Raw genomic sequence first — 20,461 nt, forward strand, 5'->3', positions numbered from 1 at the left:
AAAATCCTCATGAAGGACGTGCACAGACTCTCACATCCACACAACAACAGAATGGACTGTGAAGCCACTTGTCTTGCCAGACTTGAGCATAGAGTTTATTTATTTATTGGCCACATAATGTATTAACGTTTCTGAATATTATAGAATCATAATTTAATCCAGTCTTGGTCTAAGATTGGTAATTTTAGTATGAATGAACATAAATTACAGTGCACTGTATGTATTTATATGATATGGCATATTTCTACATGTATGAAAACTGACTTTTGTCAGTACTTGTGTTTGTCTGCTCTTGAATTAGACTGGGTAACAAAAAAGTCAGTCTCAAAGCCCGTTGGCTAGAGTTTGAATGGAGTTGGACTTGAGAAATGACATCTATGAGTGAATTGATTCACGACATATAAAGCTGAATTGTCGTCAGACAGCACGATTGCATTTCAACTACTACTACAAGCAGAAACCAGCATGCTGTCGATATCAAAATCTTGTCCTTAAAATTCTGCCTTTATATGCAGACATCTGTGTGTAGAGATTAATTAAAGTGTACAAGAAGGCCCCCTCAGTTACTTTTCTGTGAGTGTTCAAGCCGTTTGGCGTTCATGTCTATATCAGTCACTGTTCTTTTATGTGACGAGCTCCACTCATCTGGCCCCTAAGCAAATAGTCTGTATTTATGCAGGGTAGGTTTGCTGAGCACAAATGCTCTGTTTTATATTTGCGTAGTGAATGCAGCCCCTGTAGTAATAAAAAGGGGGGTAGTGGAATTCACTCCAATATCTCTTTCCCTCTTTCTTTCAGTTTGAGGACAAAACGGTTTGTGCACTGTGAGATCATATCACAAATTTACTGTGTCCTGCATCAGATCTATCAGCTTTCTCTAGTGTTACACTGAGGTTGCACACACACACACACACACACACACACACACACACACACACACACACACATAATCAAGGTAGTTCATCAAAACAGAAGAAAAAGACATCTTTTAGTTATTTAACCAAAGATGGAATTTAAAAGACTCGAATAAAGGCTGATATTGACCTTACACATTGTATTATTGGACATGGGTGAATCGTGGAGTATGACCATCAGAAATGTGTAGAAACTGTGTAACAGAAGCTGTAGGAGGCTGAGGCTCCCCTGATTTCCTCCTCCCTCTCCTCCTCCTCCTCCCCCTCCTACCAAGTCAGACAAGATGGATGACATAATGGGGGCATCAGAGATAATCTGATGGTCATGGTCTAGTTAAACACACCATGTTATGATCCTTATAAAACAAACTACCTTTCCAAAAGGATAAATGTCCCTCCTCACACTCCTCCACTGGGGAACAGGAAAGAAAAAAAATCCATTGCATCCTTCATCAACTGCAAGACTTGTACCAGCTTGACAGAAATTTAATTCGAGGCAGCTCTTGAAAATAATTATTGTATTTTGAGAGGAGTAATCATTGGCCGGGACATGATTGAATGTGTCCATGCCTATTGACTTTTGCTATGATTAATAGGTTTGTTTAGTCGATATTCCCATCGAAATTGTATAATTAATTATCCCCGGCGCTGTCACGGCGGGACGATGGAGAGCCCTGATGAGTATTTGGGAAGATTAAATTTTCCGGGCGCTTGTGGCGTCAAGGGGCACCGTGGGGCCTTGCTCCGGTGGAGAGATGGGAGGAGTGTATGTGTGTGTCTGTGTGTTTATGTGAACGCATGCGTATTGTGCATGTTTGTGCTGTAGATCTAGACCAGCACAGTGTCTCTTCCTCTCCTGGAGCACACACCCGCGGGGCCGTCCCCCTCCTCCATCCCCATTGATTTTGTTTCAGTATCTCTTTATTGTAACTTTATCAGTGTGTTGTCGGCAGATTTGGGACCAGGAGGAGAGGGTGTGTTTGTGTACTAGCTGTAGTAAGTGATGAACCTTTCTGTCTGGCATGCTTCTCCTTGTCATGCCGGCAGCATCGTCCACAGCATTACTCAAAAAGGCCAGAGACGTTTTAAACATGAAAGGACATAAAAAAATAAAGAACAAATGTCACTCCAGCCTAAAGTTTTTTTTCCTGTCAAAGCTCTTAAGTGGTAATACAGAAGCCATGCTAAATAAAATCTGACCTTAAACGATTTATATAAACTGATGCTGGATTGGCTCCCTGGTTGTCTCTTTCTTTAGGTCGCCTCTCACTGCCTAGTTCCTCAAAAAATGCTTCAGAGTGAGGAAGACGGACAAAATTGTGCCTTCTTCTGACATTTTCTCATCATTGTATTAAACATCAGTCTTTGTCTAATTCCCTCCCTCTCTACATAATTGAATTTACATGTAAGAGAGAGTTCAGAGGTGCAGTGTGTTTTGTTTGGGTCAGCCTCTCCTAACACCAATCGACCCCCCCCCCCCCCCCCTCAGTGACAGTTTATCGCTTTTCCGCACAAAATAATGAAGATCCCATAAAAAGAAGGAAAAATATGGCCCCTGCAATGAAAGCCAAGTGTGAGGTGTAAAAATCAAATTAAATGACCTTTCACCTCAACATTTATTGATGGCTTTTAATAGCAGCAGGTGTTGTCACAGGGGATATTTGACAACGTGTAAATCAAAGCACAATTACAGGTGTAAGGGACAGTGAGAGGGACAGCTGGGGGCCAAAGACCTCATATTCCCTTTTTTTTTTTACCTCCCTCAACTTCCTGCCTCTTAACTATCAGCGCCACTCTGATTTAAGAGTGCTCTGATCATCCAAGCAAAGTCAGAAATTTGAGCCCATGACAGGGTAGTTTTTACTCGGACACTTCTTCATCTTTTTCACTCTGCGATATTGGCGGAGCTGCATCATCTCACGCCACCTCCTCCACAACTCACAAGGTCACTTCTGGTTGACATACTACTCCTGGCTTTATAATGTCATGAGGCCTTGAACCAATATAAGCTGTTTTTTTAAACCACTGACATAGCAGAGCCGCGGAGCATTATGCTTAATTGACCTGGGATGAAATGTAGTGTGAAATTTGTAGCTGTGGGGTTTTTTATTCACCTGAATGAATTACTCAGCATTCACTTAAGGCTCACCGTGGACACACACAGCCATATGTTGCTCATCTCTTGCTGTTTAAACTGTCACACACTTATTGACTGAGGTGCTTTACCTCAAATAAACAATCACACATGTGAACGTGAAATTGGTTTGAGTTTGAGTGAACATGAGTACAAATTGCTAAATATACTGCACCATTCATTTTTTCCACGCCCTGTCTCACACTTCAGCTCGACTGATAAATCAGCTGGACCAATATATCTTAGAATATTAATTTATTCATTATGATTAATGTAAATATATCAGTATCTGTGTATATGACAGCCAATAAGTAACAAGAAATCCAAAGATATTTAGAAAGTGTCACCGTTTCATAGCTTGTCCAGGGAAGATTTACAAGATTATTTTCAAAATGCACAACATCTCCTTCTCTGCACACTCTGGCAACAATTCTTTAAAGGTTTTTGTAGTTTATACAAATTTTGGGTGGTGGTTTCTTTTCTTTTTTTAAACCCTCTTCTAAATTAAAGTAAAACTTCAAAAGCAAAAGTAGAAAGTTCAAGAAAAGTGAAGTAAAAGAAAAGTCTGCTCCAGCAGACAAGAACATGCTGTAAAACATTAGCATGTCCAGCTAACTAGCTCACATACCAGTGATATTTAACTGCAGTTTACATTTTAAATGCATAGCGCATCCCCACTGTGTGTAAGGATGTTATTACATCGGAGCGTAGGCCAATATTTGTGGCTCTGTACTGCAATTGGATTTGGGGAAATTTACATTCCAGCAACAACAGCCAAACTCGCTATATGAGATAGCGTTATGTTCGCCAAATACACTGGCTGTTCTTCACCCTAAAAGTCTTTTCTGTTGTAATTTTCAAAGTGAAATAGTGTTTGAAAATATGAACAGGAAAACATGAATCAAACCTGTAGTACGAAAGCTGAGCAACCAGAATGAAATAAGTCTGTTTCATTATCACACCAGCTCTATCCTGCAATACAATAAGGAGGCTGACTGTGAGACAGACAGCTTTAAACTTAGTCTTTTAGTGTGATGTCTCAATGTGATGTCTCTCAATTATTGGCATCAAAAATCCAGTATCGCTATCTGTAGGGATATAACACACACAACCACACACACAAGAGGAAAGTATTAGTCGGTGGTGTACAGTGGAGCGTGGGGTTGCATCCCCTGCTCAGCCATCCCTCATCCACAGTGTGTGAGTCTCTCCTGTGACCCCGGCACTGTGAGTTTGATGAATGCAGCACATCTGCCCTCCTGAACCACTGAGACTCCGTCTGGGAGGCCCCTCTGCCTGGAAGTAATGGCCACTGTTCTACACCACTGACACATAATCACACATACACACAAACACGCAGAGCGTCATCGCCAGAGGCACATGCTGGACTTTGGCTTATTTATACGTGTGTACACACAATGCATACACAGTGAGCCGTGGACAACATAAATATGTCAGCATAGATGGAAGACTGTAGTTACCTTCCACTGATATAATAATATTCATATGACATCCTCCTCCCTCGGCTCCACTTTGTGAGGACGTCCTTCCAAATATTACCCATGTGCACCACGTCATCTCCGTTGATATTTCATCATGTAGCCATCAACATATTGCTGCATGTAATACACCAATGTAATGTCATTAACATCAAGATGCCTATACAGCCGCTGTCAGACTCGTAGCGTCTAGGATGAGGTCTTCACCAGGCCATAATTGTAGCCCGGTGTTTGAAACATGTACAATAGCCCAATTTACCACAAAACAAACATGTCTGAGCTGCGTCTCGATGTCTCCCTGTCTGAAAAAGAAAAGGGTGGGGCTAGCCACAAGGTCCACTAGGGGGGTTGCTGGGAAACATAGCTGTCAGTCTCTCAGGGAGGCAGTCATGCAGGTGCCCAAGCTACCTGTTCATCTCCCAGATAATTAATGTGTACAAGAAGCCGCTAATTGCACTTTTCACTAATGATTTATGGGTTTTGTGAAAGGGGGGAAATTGGGGGACGTGTGTGTGTACACTCTAGTGAGTGAGTACAGCTGGGTGAGGAGACATGATTGATGAAGAGTGTGTGGATGCACTGTCAGTGTGGAAAGATAGACCCCCAGTAGGACGGGGCTGGTAACACACACACAACTGGTCAACTGCTGTCAATTCTTTTGCCAGAGTGGGGGAGATGTATCTTGCTGTACTCAACTCTCATTTGGCTTTTTCTTATCTATCCCTCACTGAAGATTCAGACTGTCCTTGAATTATCTTGGTATGCATCCATTTGTTACTTTTCAGAAGACAAATATAAAGTTTGAAGCATAAAGATACAACCATTTGGACCATCTCATAATCACGTTTGTGCCAGCCGACTTTTAGAAAGTAAAGTGTGTGATGTATGAATATAAAGCAAAGCAAAACTGGAAAAGAGCATTCAGACTCAGTTGATTTTCCCTTGATGAAAAATGTTAGAATATAGTTATGATTTAAACTTCTCTCATTTCTCTTTTCTGCTCTTTCCACAGCTTTTAGAGTATGACAAAGAGCTGTCAGTGTTCAAGGATCGGCTGCATGAACTGGACATCTCTTTCCCACCCAGGTATGGAGCCATTTTATGAATCACTCACAACTTATTTTTAACACCTACATGTTCACACTACTGGTCAGGTCCTGATTCTTTTAACCACTCTTGCAGCTTCAGTTGGATAGGTTGTCATTGAAATGAAATCTTGATTCCTACTGACTCTCCTGTAGTGTACCACAAGGTTGTTAAACTGTTGAATGTGTTACTGTGCAGTTTGTTACAGGTCATGTTTTGAAATAGTCATAAGGGGTTTAAATGGTTTATCTAGCATCAAGACTATTTTCTGAAATTATAAAGAAAGACTTGCGTTTATTTGAAAGATTCAGCATTGTGTGGTTTTCATTGGACAGTCACAAAATGACAGATTAAGACAACATAAATAGAGCAAAACCGTATAAGGCTTAAATTTTCACACACAGGAGACTAACAGATGTTGGTAAATGCAGTAACTGTGCTGTTTAGGACTCATTGTTAATACATGAAATCAGGAGTCAATCAGCCCCTCATTGTCCGAAATGGTTTTATGAAAGCTGTTGGATCTGTGTTTGATGGGTATCAGTTGTTAAGTATGATTGGATATGGTCCCAAACTGCTCCCATGTGTATGTTTTTTCATATGTGTGTGTGTGTGTGTGTTGCTGCACCAACGCTTTGGGCAGCATTGATATTCTGTCTCAGTGGGACTTGGGGGAGACTGGAGCGGGTGGTCTCCTCTCCTCTTCCTCAAACAAATGCATTTGCAATTAGCCCTTTCAGAGTAGAGGGAGGGCAAACACGCGGCCGGCGTGGAAATATGTTTCGGGAGCAGCGCGTTAATGGCGCTTGACCTTTGCCGCCGGTTGTGACTCAATCAGTGCAGATAATGAAACGCTGTAATCAAACAATAATTACTTGATAAACTGCTCTAGTGGCAGGCGCAGGGCGGCGGGGGATTTTAGTGTGTGTGTGTGTGTGTGTGTGTGTGTGTGTGAGTGTGAGAGAGAGAGAGAGAGAGAGAGAGAGAGAGAGAGAGAGAGAGAGGGCTTGAGATACATAGAGCTATCAGAGCGTGTGTGTATGAGTGGCTTTGGGTGTGAGTTAAAGACTGTGTGTATGTGTGTGTGAGTGCATGTGTCAAGGTTCTGCCAGTCCCTGTTTTTTAAATGACTCTGTGTCTTAATCAGGGACCCCATTTACATCACTTTGCATAAGTGACAGGTGGATTTATTGTCCTTTTACACTGGCTGACTTTTGCACCTATCCATATAATACTGAATCATCTCTCCACAGGGAGGAATGAATGTGCTGCTGTGGAAGAATACAAATGATTTCCACATACTTGAGGTGATGATGAATCAAATAGATGAAACCCAGGAGCAGCATATGAAATTTGATTTGATCTACTCTGTGTGCGCGACAAACCACATCATTGTCAGACTTGTAATGGGTAGCAGTGGCCTAGTTAAACTTAAACAACCCCCTCCTCCCACTTCGCACACACACACACACACACACACACACACACACACACACACACACACACACACACGTATAGAAGTACCCCTCCCCCTAGTCAGGTCTGCCTTGTGCTCCTTGAGCAATCAAGCTTCAGCGATTGTTCTCCATCACATAGCCTGCTCCGGACCAGCCCCTTGCCATCTGTGAGGTTATTACTCTTTTTAATGCAGGCCGTCAGAACACACCCTCACTGACACACACACTCATGCACGCACACGGCTCACTTTTGTTCAGATCTATAAATCAATACTAGTCACAAACATTTAATCTGCAAGTTAATTCTGTCTGTTGTCCTGCGGTGGATAAGAAGTTGTCACAAAATGAGGCACGCTGTCAAGGATGAACTAAAGATTGGATAACACAAAGTGACTGACTGCCACAATGCAGAAAATTTTAGCTTTCTATTTTTAGCACATAACTACAGTGAAGCATCTTTCTTTTCTTCATGTTTTTGCAGACATAACATCTCTGCTCCCAGACATGCATGCATGAATTCTTCCCCCTGCATCGATGCAGGAGCTGCAAGCTGTAAAATGCATATCTCCTTTACTTTCAAAAAGTCGTCTGTCAAAGTTGGCCATGACAAGTCTAAGTGTTTGGGCACCGGGGTGAGGAATTTGCCTGGGCCTTGTCACAGTTGGACCTGGAGCCAGTCGGCTGCTGCGGGCCGACTCATACGCACTCATACACAGGAGCCCGTGTATGGTTACTGGTATTCTCAACCAGTTTATGGGAGAGAATAGATGAGTCCGATCATCAGAAACCAATCATTTATTTAGGTGCAGCTTCTCCTGTGCTCAATGCACGAGACTGCAACAAGCCATTAGGTCATTATCTTTGCATAGGCTGCAGCATGGCCATTTGGCTGAAAATAATGGTAAGTTTTACTATACATTATGGTACTTTTGATTTCATATTAGGAATGGCATAACTACGGTAATATCCCCTAAAACATACTAAGGCCCCAGTAACTTATTCATGTATTTTGATTGATTTAGGGGAAAGCTTTTAGTACTCCTCTGATCTGATTTCTTTGGCCTTTTTTTGCACAAGATCGATGCAAAAATTTAATCGGGACCCCAGCTTCAGGAGGAAATGCAGTGGACAATGAGGGAGCAGTGGAAGAATGTATTCTGCCTGTAACATGGTTACTGGAAATAGGCTTTGAGGGAGATTTTGAGTGACATAAGACCAGCGGTACGACTCCATCAGTGGACAAATCATGAGTGATTTTAGAGCAGGGAGATGGTGTGGAAGTTGTGGAACATTGATGGTAGAAAAGATCCCTGCTGTCCCAGATATGTAGCGTAGATAACATCTGGTTTCTAGTGAGGTAGAACTACTGGTACTAAAAACACTACAGGTTGCTATTAATGCATGTTCACAAGTCTACATGTGGGTCTTTGGGAAGGCAGCATGGAAACGTAGGTTTCCTTGCCAGCTCCAAAAATGTAGGAATGGTGGTGTACTGCTGCCATGCCAGAAGAAGAAAAACAGATGCTGGTGCTGATGTTTAGCAGGTGTATTTGATACGTTCACCATTTTAGTTTATCATGTTAAGAAATTTCACATGTGCTAGCAAATTTTGACCTAATATGGCACATGAGGAAGTCTGGTATCACTAAAGTCAGTAAGATTTGTCTTCGGAAGCAACGAATGTCTGTAGAAAACGTAATGGCAATCCATACAATAGTTTTTCAGATATTTGACCTGTTCAGCTTCCAAAAAACAAGATTACAGTTAACTGTGCAGCAGAGCAAACATACGTTTCTCTCTGGCATGTATTGTTTTTTTTCCATATATTCCACTGCTTAGGCGAACCTCTGGTCTAAATACATATAGAGAGAATGATGGGAAGGTGTTAAAGGGAACAGCATGGCTCCAGTCCCATGTGTCTGTGTTTGTCAAGTCTAGACATGGAAAGAAGCAGAGTGTGGCCCACAGGTCAGGAGGTGATGCCAGCAAGGGGGCAGAAACTGATAAACAGTTGTGTCTTCACTGTTTGGGGAAGCACTTTGGCACGTTAGCGTACATTTTCCAAAGTTGCAGGTCTGTGAGGACAAGCCAAAAAGTGACTTGCCTGCTGGGGAAAGCTACAACATTCACACTGTCATGAAAGAGGAAGGGGCAGGTTTGAAAGCTGATGCCAGACAGAATGACTTTGCCCTTCAGATGAGAGAAAAGTTTGGTCAAGTGACACAAATGGCTACCTGCCAGTTACTCAATAACAGTTAATAAGTACATATGAGAGAATTGTCACAGCGGTGGAGAATTCCTCGAGACTCGTTTTGAGCTCATAGGAAGTGCTTGCACAGATGGCTCTCCTGTATACAGTAACTGCCTTTGTTATGTGAATAACACTCTTCACAAGGCCTCGGAAGGCCGGTACGAATGATGTCACCCTCTCTGCATGTGTATTTGACAGTGAATACATTAGTCCTATAGCTGCGCTGTTTGCATCTTACGTGAACAAGGCTTCTTGTTCTCTACTCCGTCAACAGCAATGCTACACTGGAGTGGAGGCGCGTGACTCTATTTAAGGACCACCACAGATGCACTTTTACGACAACGTTGGGTTAAAGCACTGCGTCTGAACCACTGTGAGTGCGTGGCTCGTGTTGGCTGAGCGCGGCCACAGGGCTCAGCGTTACAGGCTAATCTACTGAACAGGAACATTGTTTTACAACCACCAACGCATCCATCATTCTAACGACTAGAGAGCCTGTGAAAATGATGAGGGGCCATTGTGGCGATTATAGCTGAAGATTGTCCGCTGTCTTGTTCGTTGCCTCTTGTCTGAGATGATGCCACTGAGAGGGAGTCTTTGTTCAAAACAATCTTACACAGAGAGGATTAAATGGGTGCCATCTGTGTCTTCTTGTCTTCATTTAGAGCAGAATAAAGGCAGAACATGTCATAGCTGAACCCCAGCAGGCTGTGAGCCATGAGCTACTGATGGCATTTCACTCTGTTTGTACTGCACTATGCCAATGTTGTGCCTGCGAGCCTCCCAGCTCTGCAAACTGAAGCAAACATTCAGCTTTATTGATAGCATTTGGCTGATCTTTTTGAATCTGTGTATGTGTGTGTGTTGTGTTTTGCCAAGCCTCCCCTGACAACCACAAACAAACATAGCTGTAGAAGCAGTGAGTCGTTCAAAACTCTCAGTTTCTGACTTTTTAGCCAATCGCAGCCCGGCAATGGCCACTCCAACATCCCATGATGCTCTTCACCACCTCACACTGCTATTACTATTGTACTGTATGACTCTTATCTTTGGCTTCCTGCCCTACCTATATTCCTAAGTTTATATTGCCCTCATTAAATACTGAACACCCAAACAGCCCACTGTTTGGCCTGTCTCTTATTTGTCATTGTGTAGAACAAGGTAATAGCTTTTGATGAGGAGATAAGAGAATATCGGACAAGGAAGTCTGCCCTGGAGCAATCCATGTCCAGTCTTGCATGCAGGTTGGTAGTCAGGCCTGCCAACAAAATCCTACCTTTCATTTCATAGTCTGCTTTTATATGTGTGAATCTTTTTTTATTGTAAATGGTATTTAAATAAAGTGTGTGTAGATATATTAGCTTGTATAGTACAGTAATGTATGTCTCAACAGCCTATCCCTCTGCTGGGTGAGGCTGGGTGACACAGCATAGGTAGGGCCTATATGCTCACCTCGCCAGTTTTTACTGTTGCAAGACAAACAAGCTGACAGTGGTGGAACACGCGTGAGTGATGTGTCAGCAGCCAGGTCAAACATTAAACCCCAAACCAAGCATGAATGAATGAGCTCTCAATGGGCGATAGAGGGTCTCGACATGCGACCGTACACACATGTATCATCTGAGATGTGGTCAGCAACACAAAAGAATGGAGGAACAATCAGAAATATGGTATGCCTATGTCAACTTTACACAGGAGGTGCTGTAAAAGACTGTAAACACCAGTGACCATAACAAAGAAACCTAACGAATGTTTCAGTCACTGTTGACTGTCTCAACAGTGTTATTGTCGTACACGTTATACTCTGTGATAATGCTCTTTTTTCAGTTAGTAAACAAGTAATAACCATTTGATACTTAGAGGAAATGATAAAATAGTCAAACTGTGATTTCGGCATTTCACTGCCTGTTCAATGTAACAGACAGCAGAAGTTTTTACAAAACTGCAACAGCCAGTTTTCTGGTTGAGAGCAGCTCCTTCACTTCTTTTGTCCTTTACATTGTGCTAGAATCATTTTCACTAACAACACTCATCTTGACTGTAAAAGTGATTTTTATGTGCAGATCGGCAGTGTTTCAAAATATACTCTGGAAATGACTGACTTACTTATGTGCTGTTATAACAGTATATTAGATTACTTTAAATTTTACACAAAAGACCTTATGCACATGACATGTATATGAACTACTAAGGATTGAAGTGAGATGAACACATTTTATTCAAGTATCCCAATCAGGACAATGTGGCAATATGGAAGTTTTTTAATTGAATGCAGCCTGTACTTTAACTGTTCCTTCGTCTGTTTTTACCCAGCTAAAGGTCGTTCATGGCTGCATTTTGTAATCATTTCCTATTATTTTACAACTCTCACTAACTTTGCATGGTACAAATGAAATCATTAATCGCAGTGTAACATATTAGCTCTGGAACCAAGAGCTAGTAAAGCAGTGTATGTGTCTATGTGTTAGTGTGTGTATGCATGGATACCTTGAAGTGTAGCTCCCCCTCCTATACAGGTGCACAATTGTTGGAGTTATCAGCTTGGCCCATTAATTAGTGTAATTAGTCTTGCTGCGGGCAATAAGGGTCTGATATGAGCTGACGGCCTCCAGCCCACACGCCCTCTCGGACCGTTTACCTTCACCGATAAGTTTGTGAGCTCGCTAATCGGACACATTAATCACTTTGGCCCCAGCGCGCCATTTGACTGTTTGCTGTTGCATTAAGACTTGTTATCTCCATTGGAGCCTGTGGAGGGTGCGGTAAAACAGAAAGGGGAACAACCTAAACCTGTACACACAGGGAAGCAGAATGGCCCTTTAATGGCCATTGTTGAGTATTTTTAATCAGCTTTTACAATGACTGGCTGTCATCAAAAATGACTGAACGATAGCAAGGTTTTGTTGTTGAAGTGCTCTGGGAAGTTTGCTATCAGGCGGAGAGTTCATTGTTTGAAGGAGGTGAGGGGGAAACTTGATTTTCTCTCAATCTCTTTAACACCAAAATGACCCCAGGCTTGTTAGTCAATAAAGCTATAACAGAGTCCCTGATAGGAGGATTGTTCACAGGCTGTTTAAGGCTAGAGACCGTCCCTCAGGAAGCAGCAGTATTCAGGCCACCCTGAAGTCGAGCAGCTCCACAAGCCCTTTGAAGACTTTGCTCTTTTCCACCCTCACTTTGCCTCTTTCTGTCTGATCCATCTTTATCCCCTCTCTTCTGCCTCCCTGTCTATCTCTGTTTCACTCATCCTATTCTTCATGCTCTCTTTTATCCCAGGATCACTTCTTTAGCCCTTTGATTTGCATACCAAAACCTCCATGCATTTCCCCCATGGTTTAAGTGCTATTAATGCTAATTGGAGGCAGGGAACTTCTTTAAGTAGCTCTCTACAGGTCTGTTTGTTCACCTGGTGGGGGGGCTCTGTGTGTGTGAAAGAGAGAGAGAAAGTGTGTGTGCTCCCTTTAACATAGTTCAGTTTATTTGATACAGACGGTGCTCATTGACAGAAGATAACTGTAAATGAGTCCCCAAAATGTAGTATAATAATAATAATAATATAGTAACCTTGCTTTATACCTCATAAAATCCATAAACACAACATCACATATGCACAAAATAGCACATCCAACAATAAATCATTCCGCAGCAAGTACATGGTGGTTAGCCACTGTTCAAAGTAGATAATTAAGTAAAAGTAACATGCAAGGAAAAGAACAAGAGCGACAAGACAGCTGATCACAGATCATTTCTGTTCAGATGAAACATCCAGATCTGACACCACTGTTGGATTCTTGCCATCACAGTGAGGTCTGAAGAGACGCAGACAGAGACAACTAAAAGCTGACACATTAGGTCTCATCAGATGAAGTACAATTTGGTATATATTCTGTGAGCACACAGAGAAATGCTATTATTCTCCCGGTGTTACTGGCAGTAGCAGTGTTAGTAACAGCGGTAGCTGCAGTTGCAGCAGCAGCACTATTCATAGTGATCTGAATGCAGACGTATACATTACAAAGCAACCCAACGCTTCTGAAACGTATTCTGTCTCAGCGCAAAGTCCAATTAAGCTATCAGAGCTCGGCAAGTGTGATGAATCGAAGTCCAGATGTGTATGTGTTTATTTTATCATTAGGATATCACCATCCTCGGAGAAGAGGCACTTTGTGTTATGCTACGGTTAGCACGTGTGGCACTGAAGGAGCAAATTGGATTGGTATTACAGTATGTAAGCCCGGTCTTACATCCTGATGAGCGCCTACAAACAAATTGGATTGGTGGCGTGTAAATCTGAAGCAGTTTGATGAGCGGAAGGGGCAAATTGAATTCTCAACAATGTAAATCTGTATCAGCTCGATGGCTCGCCGCCCGACTCCAGCCCTGCCGCCGCTTAAATCATGCGATTGTTCCCTGCTGTTCCAAGATAACAATCTCTCTTGGCCATTTGCTGCGGCACCTAATCTGTTTTTGATGACCCTGTGGAGATGTAGCTATACATATGGGCTACTGAATCTCCCTCTGTCCCGCACACTCTCATTCTTTCTGTTATGTTTTTTTCTCCTCTCTCTCTCTCTCTCTCTTGCTCACAAACGCACACTCCCAACCTGTACAGTTGGCAAATAGAGATAGCTTTGATTGAGCCATCCATGTGTGTTGATTCAAGAGATTACTTAGATGATTGGTCATACTTATGGGCCTGCTGTTTTCTCGAAAAACATTTTGAACTCTGTCTCTGAGATAAGGCAGATGACGTGACGTCTCATATTTATTACTTCTCTGGAGCCCCGTTGATTCATACAAATCATATTTATTGCTTTTGTTATTGCCATTCCTCTCTTGTCTTGTTCTTTGTGCAGCACTTTAATAGAAAATAAAGTTCATTATAACTTGGATAGCCCTTAAACATGTATAAATGTTTGTAAATGCTTGTCATATGAGTCTGTTTTTCTATTTATGGGTTGCATTTTGCCTCTGTGTCTCCTCAGTTATCCATACAGTGAAGACAGCAGTCAGGGGAAGCAGTACATGAACACCAGATGCCCTGCCTGGTGTGACCGAATCCTGCTGTCTGCCTCTGCCAGAGACCTGGTCTTAAAGGTGAGTCTGAACATGTCACTCGTGATCCAATTCAGGAGCTTTTGGATTCTCTTAAAAGTCAGATTCTTTCATATTTTGACAAAGATGTCGCCGCTCTTCCCTCTTCATAAATGTCTCAGCCTTTATTTCTATAACTCTGTCGTCCTCAATCCACATTACCCCCAACCCCCGCCCTCTGCTACTTTACAGATGGAAGGATGAGAATATTAATTTGGAGCACTAAGCCATGGGTCTACCCAGACAGTATATGTATCCCAGCACTCTCGCCAGTGAGCCCCATCTTCTTCATAAAGCCACAGATCTGTCTTCTTCCTCTGAGAGTCGAACCCTGCAGGCCCCCCTGCTCAGCCTCAAATCCATCCCAGCATTGTAAACTCCAGCCAATCTGCCACCTCTATTGTTTGCTGGATTACTTAGAGACCTGCAACGCAGCTCTGCCAAATTTTCCCAGATTATTTGTTAGCGGTTTTCTACAAAGCAACTACTGATTTAGAAAAAGAAAAAGCTGACCACCCGAAACAATCCAGTGAGTGTGGAAAAGTCTCATTTCCGATTCCCAACAAGAAGTTTAACTTTAGAGCTCTGTGCAGTGCGGGAACGTGCAGGCTTTCATCTGTTAATGTGTGTGAAAGAGATGCAGCGGTGTATTGTACAGGTACAGTCCACAGCAGGGGGCTGCTCAGGAAGTTTGGCTTTCTTTTGTCGGCCACAAATGAGAAATTCCTTCCTGATCTTTCTTCTTTACGGACTGAGGCCGCTCTAGAACAATAACTCATGATGACCGTATTACAGTAAGTTATGAAAAACAAAAGACTCGTAAAGCATTTTAAAATGATAACACCCAGTTTGTTTCACCCACTTAATGTGTCAGAATTATGTAAAAGGTGATTCACACACACACAGCTGGGTTGCTGTTTGCTTTTCTTCCCCTCAAGCACCAGCTAATTGCTTGTAATGCAGGGACAGAGTGGAACAGTTAGTGTGTTCGCAGATTGGCTGATGATTCACTGAGCACACACTCTCTGGCTCCGAGCATTACAGATTGTTGAGACATAGGCCCGTAAACAGCCCGGCGTGTGGCGTCATCTATCATGGCATGGTCGGTTAACTCGCCATCATGTTATTTTCTGCTTGCCGAGCCCTAACACGCCAAAGGTTGCCCGCTGGCTGTGCGGCGCGGCACCAGCTCCGGGAGCGCCGGTAATGAATGTTTAGCCGAGCGAGCGCACCCTCTCTGCCGGAGGGCCCCGGGTAATTTGTTTATCTGTCTAAAGATTATGCAGGCCGAAAATCCACAATTTTATGCTGCCTTTGTAAATTATCAAGTGTGTGTTTGATGAATGTATCTCAGGCTTTGGGAGGCAGCGGCTCGGGGCCCGGCTGCCAGACAAATAGAGAGGTGCCAGTGCGTGGCCCACTAGAAAAAGGTAGAGTGAGGTGTGGAGGCACACCGTGTGCTGACCCCGCTCGGCTGCAGGATTGGTCTGAAGTTAATTTGGATTTCGCTTTATGGTTCATTCTCGAGCTCTCTGTCTCTTTCTTCTGAAGCGCCAGTGCAGCTCACCGAGTCACAACTGGTAGCACCCACCAGCCTGTGTGTGTGTGTGGGGGGGGCGGCGGCTGTTTAAAAAGTCTTTAGTTCAACCAGACAAGTGTGATTTATATTCCAGTCTGCAGATTCATGTGTGAGTGGGTAACAGCTTCTTTGTGTGCAGAAAGTGATATTGAAACATGATTCCCTCAGATAGGCACTTAGATTACACCCAGAGTCTCTGCTCCAGAGGCAAATGTCCACTTTGTAAATGACTTCCGCTTCTCATTCGTCTCCTGTGCTGTTCACACGTTTCAAAGTTTCCTAAAGGTGCTTTCAGTTTAATCTATACTTGTGTTCTTCACGAATCAGATGCTGCGCTGCTGCTCTGTGACTCTTCAACTAATTTAGAATCTGTGATGTTTCCTTTGTTATTCATGTTGATAAATTCAGCATCATAAAAGTTTACGAAAACCACCGTGTAACATCATTTGGACCATTTCTTTCCTCTTTCTGTTGCTCACTTTATTTTTGTGCCTCTAAATTACTTTAATTGTACTAATGGCTGTCTCTTACAATTCTCTGAGCTAAGTGTCTGAACACATAATTACTGGTTCTCATTTGAAATTTGTTCACAGTATTACCCCCAAGATAGATTTATACAAAGTTGCAAACAGAATGGCTGACTTAGTAGTATGGCTGCAAATAATGATTATTTTCATTATGGATTTGTAGTTGAAATCAGAATGTGGACATTTTTCTTAAAAGTAATAACTCAAAACAGTTAAGTCATTTTTAAAATGTTTTTTAATAGTTGCCAACTAATCCAGTTAAATAAACTGAGTGACGTAATTAGGATTTTACACCTGAACTAATTGTTATTGTCTTGGATTACTTTATTAATAATTTCAGAATCCAAACATAGAGTGAAGCTACTAGCCACTGTTGGTAATATTTGAATCTCACCATTGCATTGTTCTATAGGACTTTTATTTTGAAATCAACACAGTAATCCCACTAATTGCGTTTAATGAAGCTGGTACATTGACTGCTCATCCATGAACGTGTTATAAAACATGACACAAGCTTGTAATGATTGTACTGTGTAAACACAAACACAGTGCTGCTGACTCTGCATCCTGTGTGTATTTACTGTGTGACAGAAGCTGCACTGCAGCTCAGTGTGGGAGAACATTTGTGTTTTCACATAATGAACAAAGGAACATCTCACCCATCATGTTTTCATCCCCCCCAAAACATTTGATTTTGTGTGTCTGCAGCCTGAAAATGAAGAGAAGTCTGTAGTCTATGACAACATCGGGCCCAATGTCTGCATGGGGGACCACAAGGTAACAAGAGGGGCTCTGCCCACGTCTACACTGTGTGTGATCGTGTTGTGATTAAACTGTTCACTGTGTGTGTATGAGCCTGGAGGAGGAGGGTCTGCTCCCAGCACTGTGATATCTAATTAGGAACTGTTTGTATTATCTGTGTTGCATCTGTGTGAGGCTGAAGAATATCTCATTATTAAGTTTTAGGTTTATTAAGTTTTCCCCTTAGTTTAAGTTTCAAGTATCCAGTAGTATGAATACTCTTTCAGATGCTGCACCAGATGGGCAGGAAGAACATTTTGAAGAATAAGAATAATAATTTTTTTTGTAAAGACTCAATCTTGCAACTACACTTTTACTCATCACTCAGCTTTATTCTGAAATGTATGTATCTGCCTTTAAACACTCAGGCTTTACTTAGAGCTGTTTATATTTAAGGAAGTGTGTAAAGAAAGTGTGAGAGAGGTCAGAGCAGCACAGGATTTTTTTTTTTTCCTCAAGCTGACTGAAAGTGTTACACACTGTCGTTTCAGTCTCCACGGTGTCAGACAGAAAGTCTTTAGCTGAGAGAGAGGCGCCTTAAGTCAGGTCTTTCATCAATACTTAGTGTGTCATAGAGGGTAGTGTGTGTGTGCGAGGTGACCTGAGCACACTGAGAGATACTGCAGCAGCCCTCACCTCCCACACACACTACTGCTAAAATCACAGCTGGCTATGTTTAAAAAATGTCCGATGTAGTTAGCACACGGGCCCAAAAATGCACCGCACTGCTATGTGAGTTTAACCTGTGTGTCAGCGGCGCTCAGAGAGGGAAAAGAGCTCCCGCTCGTCCCACAGAGCGTTAATAAAGTCTTCAACTTGTTTTCTCTGACTCTGTTTGTCTCTGTCCCCCCCGCCAGCCTGTCTTCCTGTCCTTCCGAATAACAGCGGGGGCAGGTAAACCTAATGCAAATAAGCACAAGTGTTGTGTGGTGCAGTGATGTCGTGGTAAATATTAATTTCTTTTCTTATAATTCTTCCCATTCTTTGCTATTGTTTGCTTTGATTTGCTTGATTTTTCATTACATTGCACACGTGGATCTGAAGGCAGATATGCCTGTTTGAAGAGTTTTATTCCAGAATAAAACATCACAACTTCAAATGCTTCAGTCATTTTAAGATATTTTCTGGCAAACTATTGCTACATCTTATATTTTTTAACTTGAACTTAAAAACGTGGACATGAGGTAATTTTTCTTTGCTTGAAATTACTGCTCTGTATTTAGAAATCAACCCTTTCCTCTTTTCTCTCCACAGGGAAGTGTTGCCAAAGGGGGGAGAAGATATTCCGTGAAGCGCCTCTTCTGTGAGAACACCAGAGAAACAAACAGGACACACACACACACACACACACACACACACACACACACACTCATACATACAAATACGCACATACACGCACACACTTTGCACAAGCATACACTGAAGACAAAGTTTTTCAGCAGTGCTGACCAGTTGCAGTTGTCCTGACACATCATCCATACGAAAACACCGCTGTTCTCTCTCCATAAAACACTTGTTGAGATGTGGACGAGCACCCGTGGGCCTGGCTCCAGACAAGACACACATCGCTGACCTCACTGTTGCCACGCAACCCCATTCCCCAGAGAAGGAAAAAAAAAGGACGGACGGATGGACAGACGACTCTTTTCCATGCCACAGCCTCGTTGCCAAAACTCTAATTGACATCAGTCCTACTACATCCTTTTAGACACCGTACTTGCCATTTTTAGGTATGCCTCTATGTATAGAAGCTACTTTCCACACAGTATGTAAGGTGTTTTAAAAAAAGAAAAGTGCAATGCAAAAAAAGTTGTATATCTATATTGTTAGGGTTATTTGTACATTGGACAGTATAACATAGAGTTGTTGATGGTTTTAGTGCCGTTCTCTTTTCTGACCAAACTTTGTGGTCCCTTTGTTGGAACAGACAGAACTCCTCTGTTTATTTCAACAAATCCTATACATATATATATATATTTTTGTTTTGTTTTGTTTTTTTGTTTTTGAGTTGTCGTTGTTGTTGTGTGCACAACACACTGCCATGCCTGACACATCAGTTGAGTCTCATTTTATATACTGTACTTTTTAAAGAGATAATTTATAATTCTTACCAAAATGTTTATGCTGAAGTGTGTGCAGACAGAGTGACTGTGTGGGTGTTCCTGCAGCCACGGTGACCTTTGAATAGTCAGTACAAGAGGAGAGAAACAGAGAAACTGTTCAGTGATTTATTGCCTATCCAAGAATGTTTTAAGCAGTGCCATAGACCATGCAAGTATATAAGATAATGTTTCATATATAGCACTCTCACATTATTTCATTATTATTCTTACTCTAACTTATTTCTATAATATTATGGTTCTGAATGTGATATTTTAGATAGGCTTGGGTATCCTTAAAATGTAAACTGTTTTTTGTTTTTTGTCTTTTTTTGTTTTGTTTTGTTACTGCATTATGGTGCCAAGTATCCTACACAGAAATGAAGTGTAAGAGTTATAAAATACTTCAGTCAGATGCTAAAGGTATTGATTATGAAATGTTAAAAAAAATAAGAGAGAGAAACTCTAAAGGCGGGAAAGAGCAGGAAGACTTGCTTTTTATTTGTTTAGTTTGTAGCCTTCAGCAGCGTTCATTGCAAATAATTTGAGCATTAAAGAGACGCCAGCGTTTCCTTTTATCGATTTCATTTACTACACTACAGATTCAGACTGTGTGAAGCCGTCACATTGATCCTCCTGATTTTTTTTTTTTTTTTTCATCTAAATCACAGCAAGTGGAAATGATTTTGTGCCTGCCGCAGAATTTATGTTGTCTTGTGTGATTTGGTTCGTAGGCAAAGAGTTTTAAAAAAAAAAGCAGCTTGTTTTTGTTCCTGCTGGTCATTGTGAGTATACTGTAGGAGTATAAGCCGCAGTTTTTTCTTCACTCCATCTTATTAAAAAGCAGATAGAGATTTTATTCTAGCCCCTTCTGGACGGCCTGGCCTCTACTGTAGGTGATGCAGTTCTCAAGCAATAAAAACCATTAGAGCTCAACGGCTGTTTGTCCTCATTACCTCTCACTTTACCTCCGTCCTGCACAATGAGAAGCTCTTCATCAATTAGGCCTCCGCCACATCA

General features: G+C 42.0%; 1 protein-coding gene across 2 annotated transcripts in view; it reads left to right on the forward strand.

Moving 5' to 3' along the window:
• The window catches only part of inpp5a (inositol polyphosphate-5-phosphatase A), a 134,870-nt gene extending 114,493 nt beyond the window's left edge, over positions 1-20,377 (forward strand). The window contains exons 12-16 of one of the 2 annotated variants that reach the window (XM_027278479.1): positions 5,560-5,633; positions 14,327-14,438; positions 17,250-17,318; positions 18,200-18,287; positions 18,597-20,377. In XM_027278479.1, coding sequence (XP_027134280.1) covers positions 5,560-5,633; positions 14,327-14,438; positions 17,250-17,318; positions 18,200-18,280 — 336 coding nt within the window. In that variant the 3' untranslated portion in view covers positions 18,281-18,287; positions 18,597-20,377. The remainder of the gene's footprint in view (positions 1-5,559; positions 5,634-14,326; positions 14,439-17,249; positions 17,319-18,199; positions 18,288-18,596) is intronic. The other variant, XM_027278478.1, reaches the window with a different exon arrangement.
• The last annotated feature ends 84 nt before the right edge of the window (positions 20,378-20,461 follow it).

Source organism: Larimichthys crocea, chromosome III (genome assembly GCF_000972845.2).
Source record: "Larimichthys crocea isolate SSNF chromosome III, L_crocea_2.0, whole genome shotgun sequence".
NCBI lineage: Eukaryota > Metazoa > Chordata > Actinopteri > Sciaenidae > Larimichthys > Larimichthys crocea.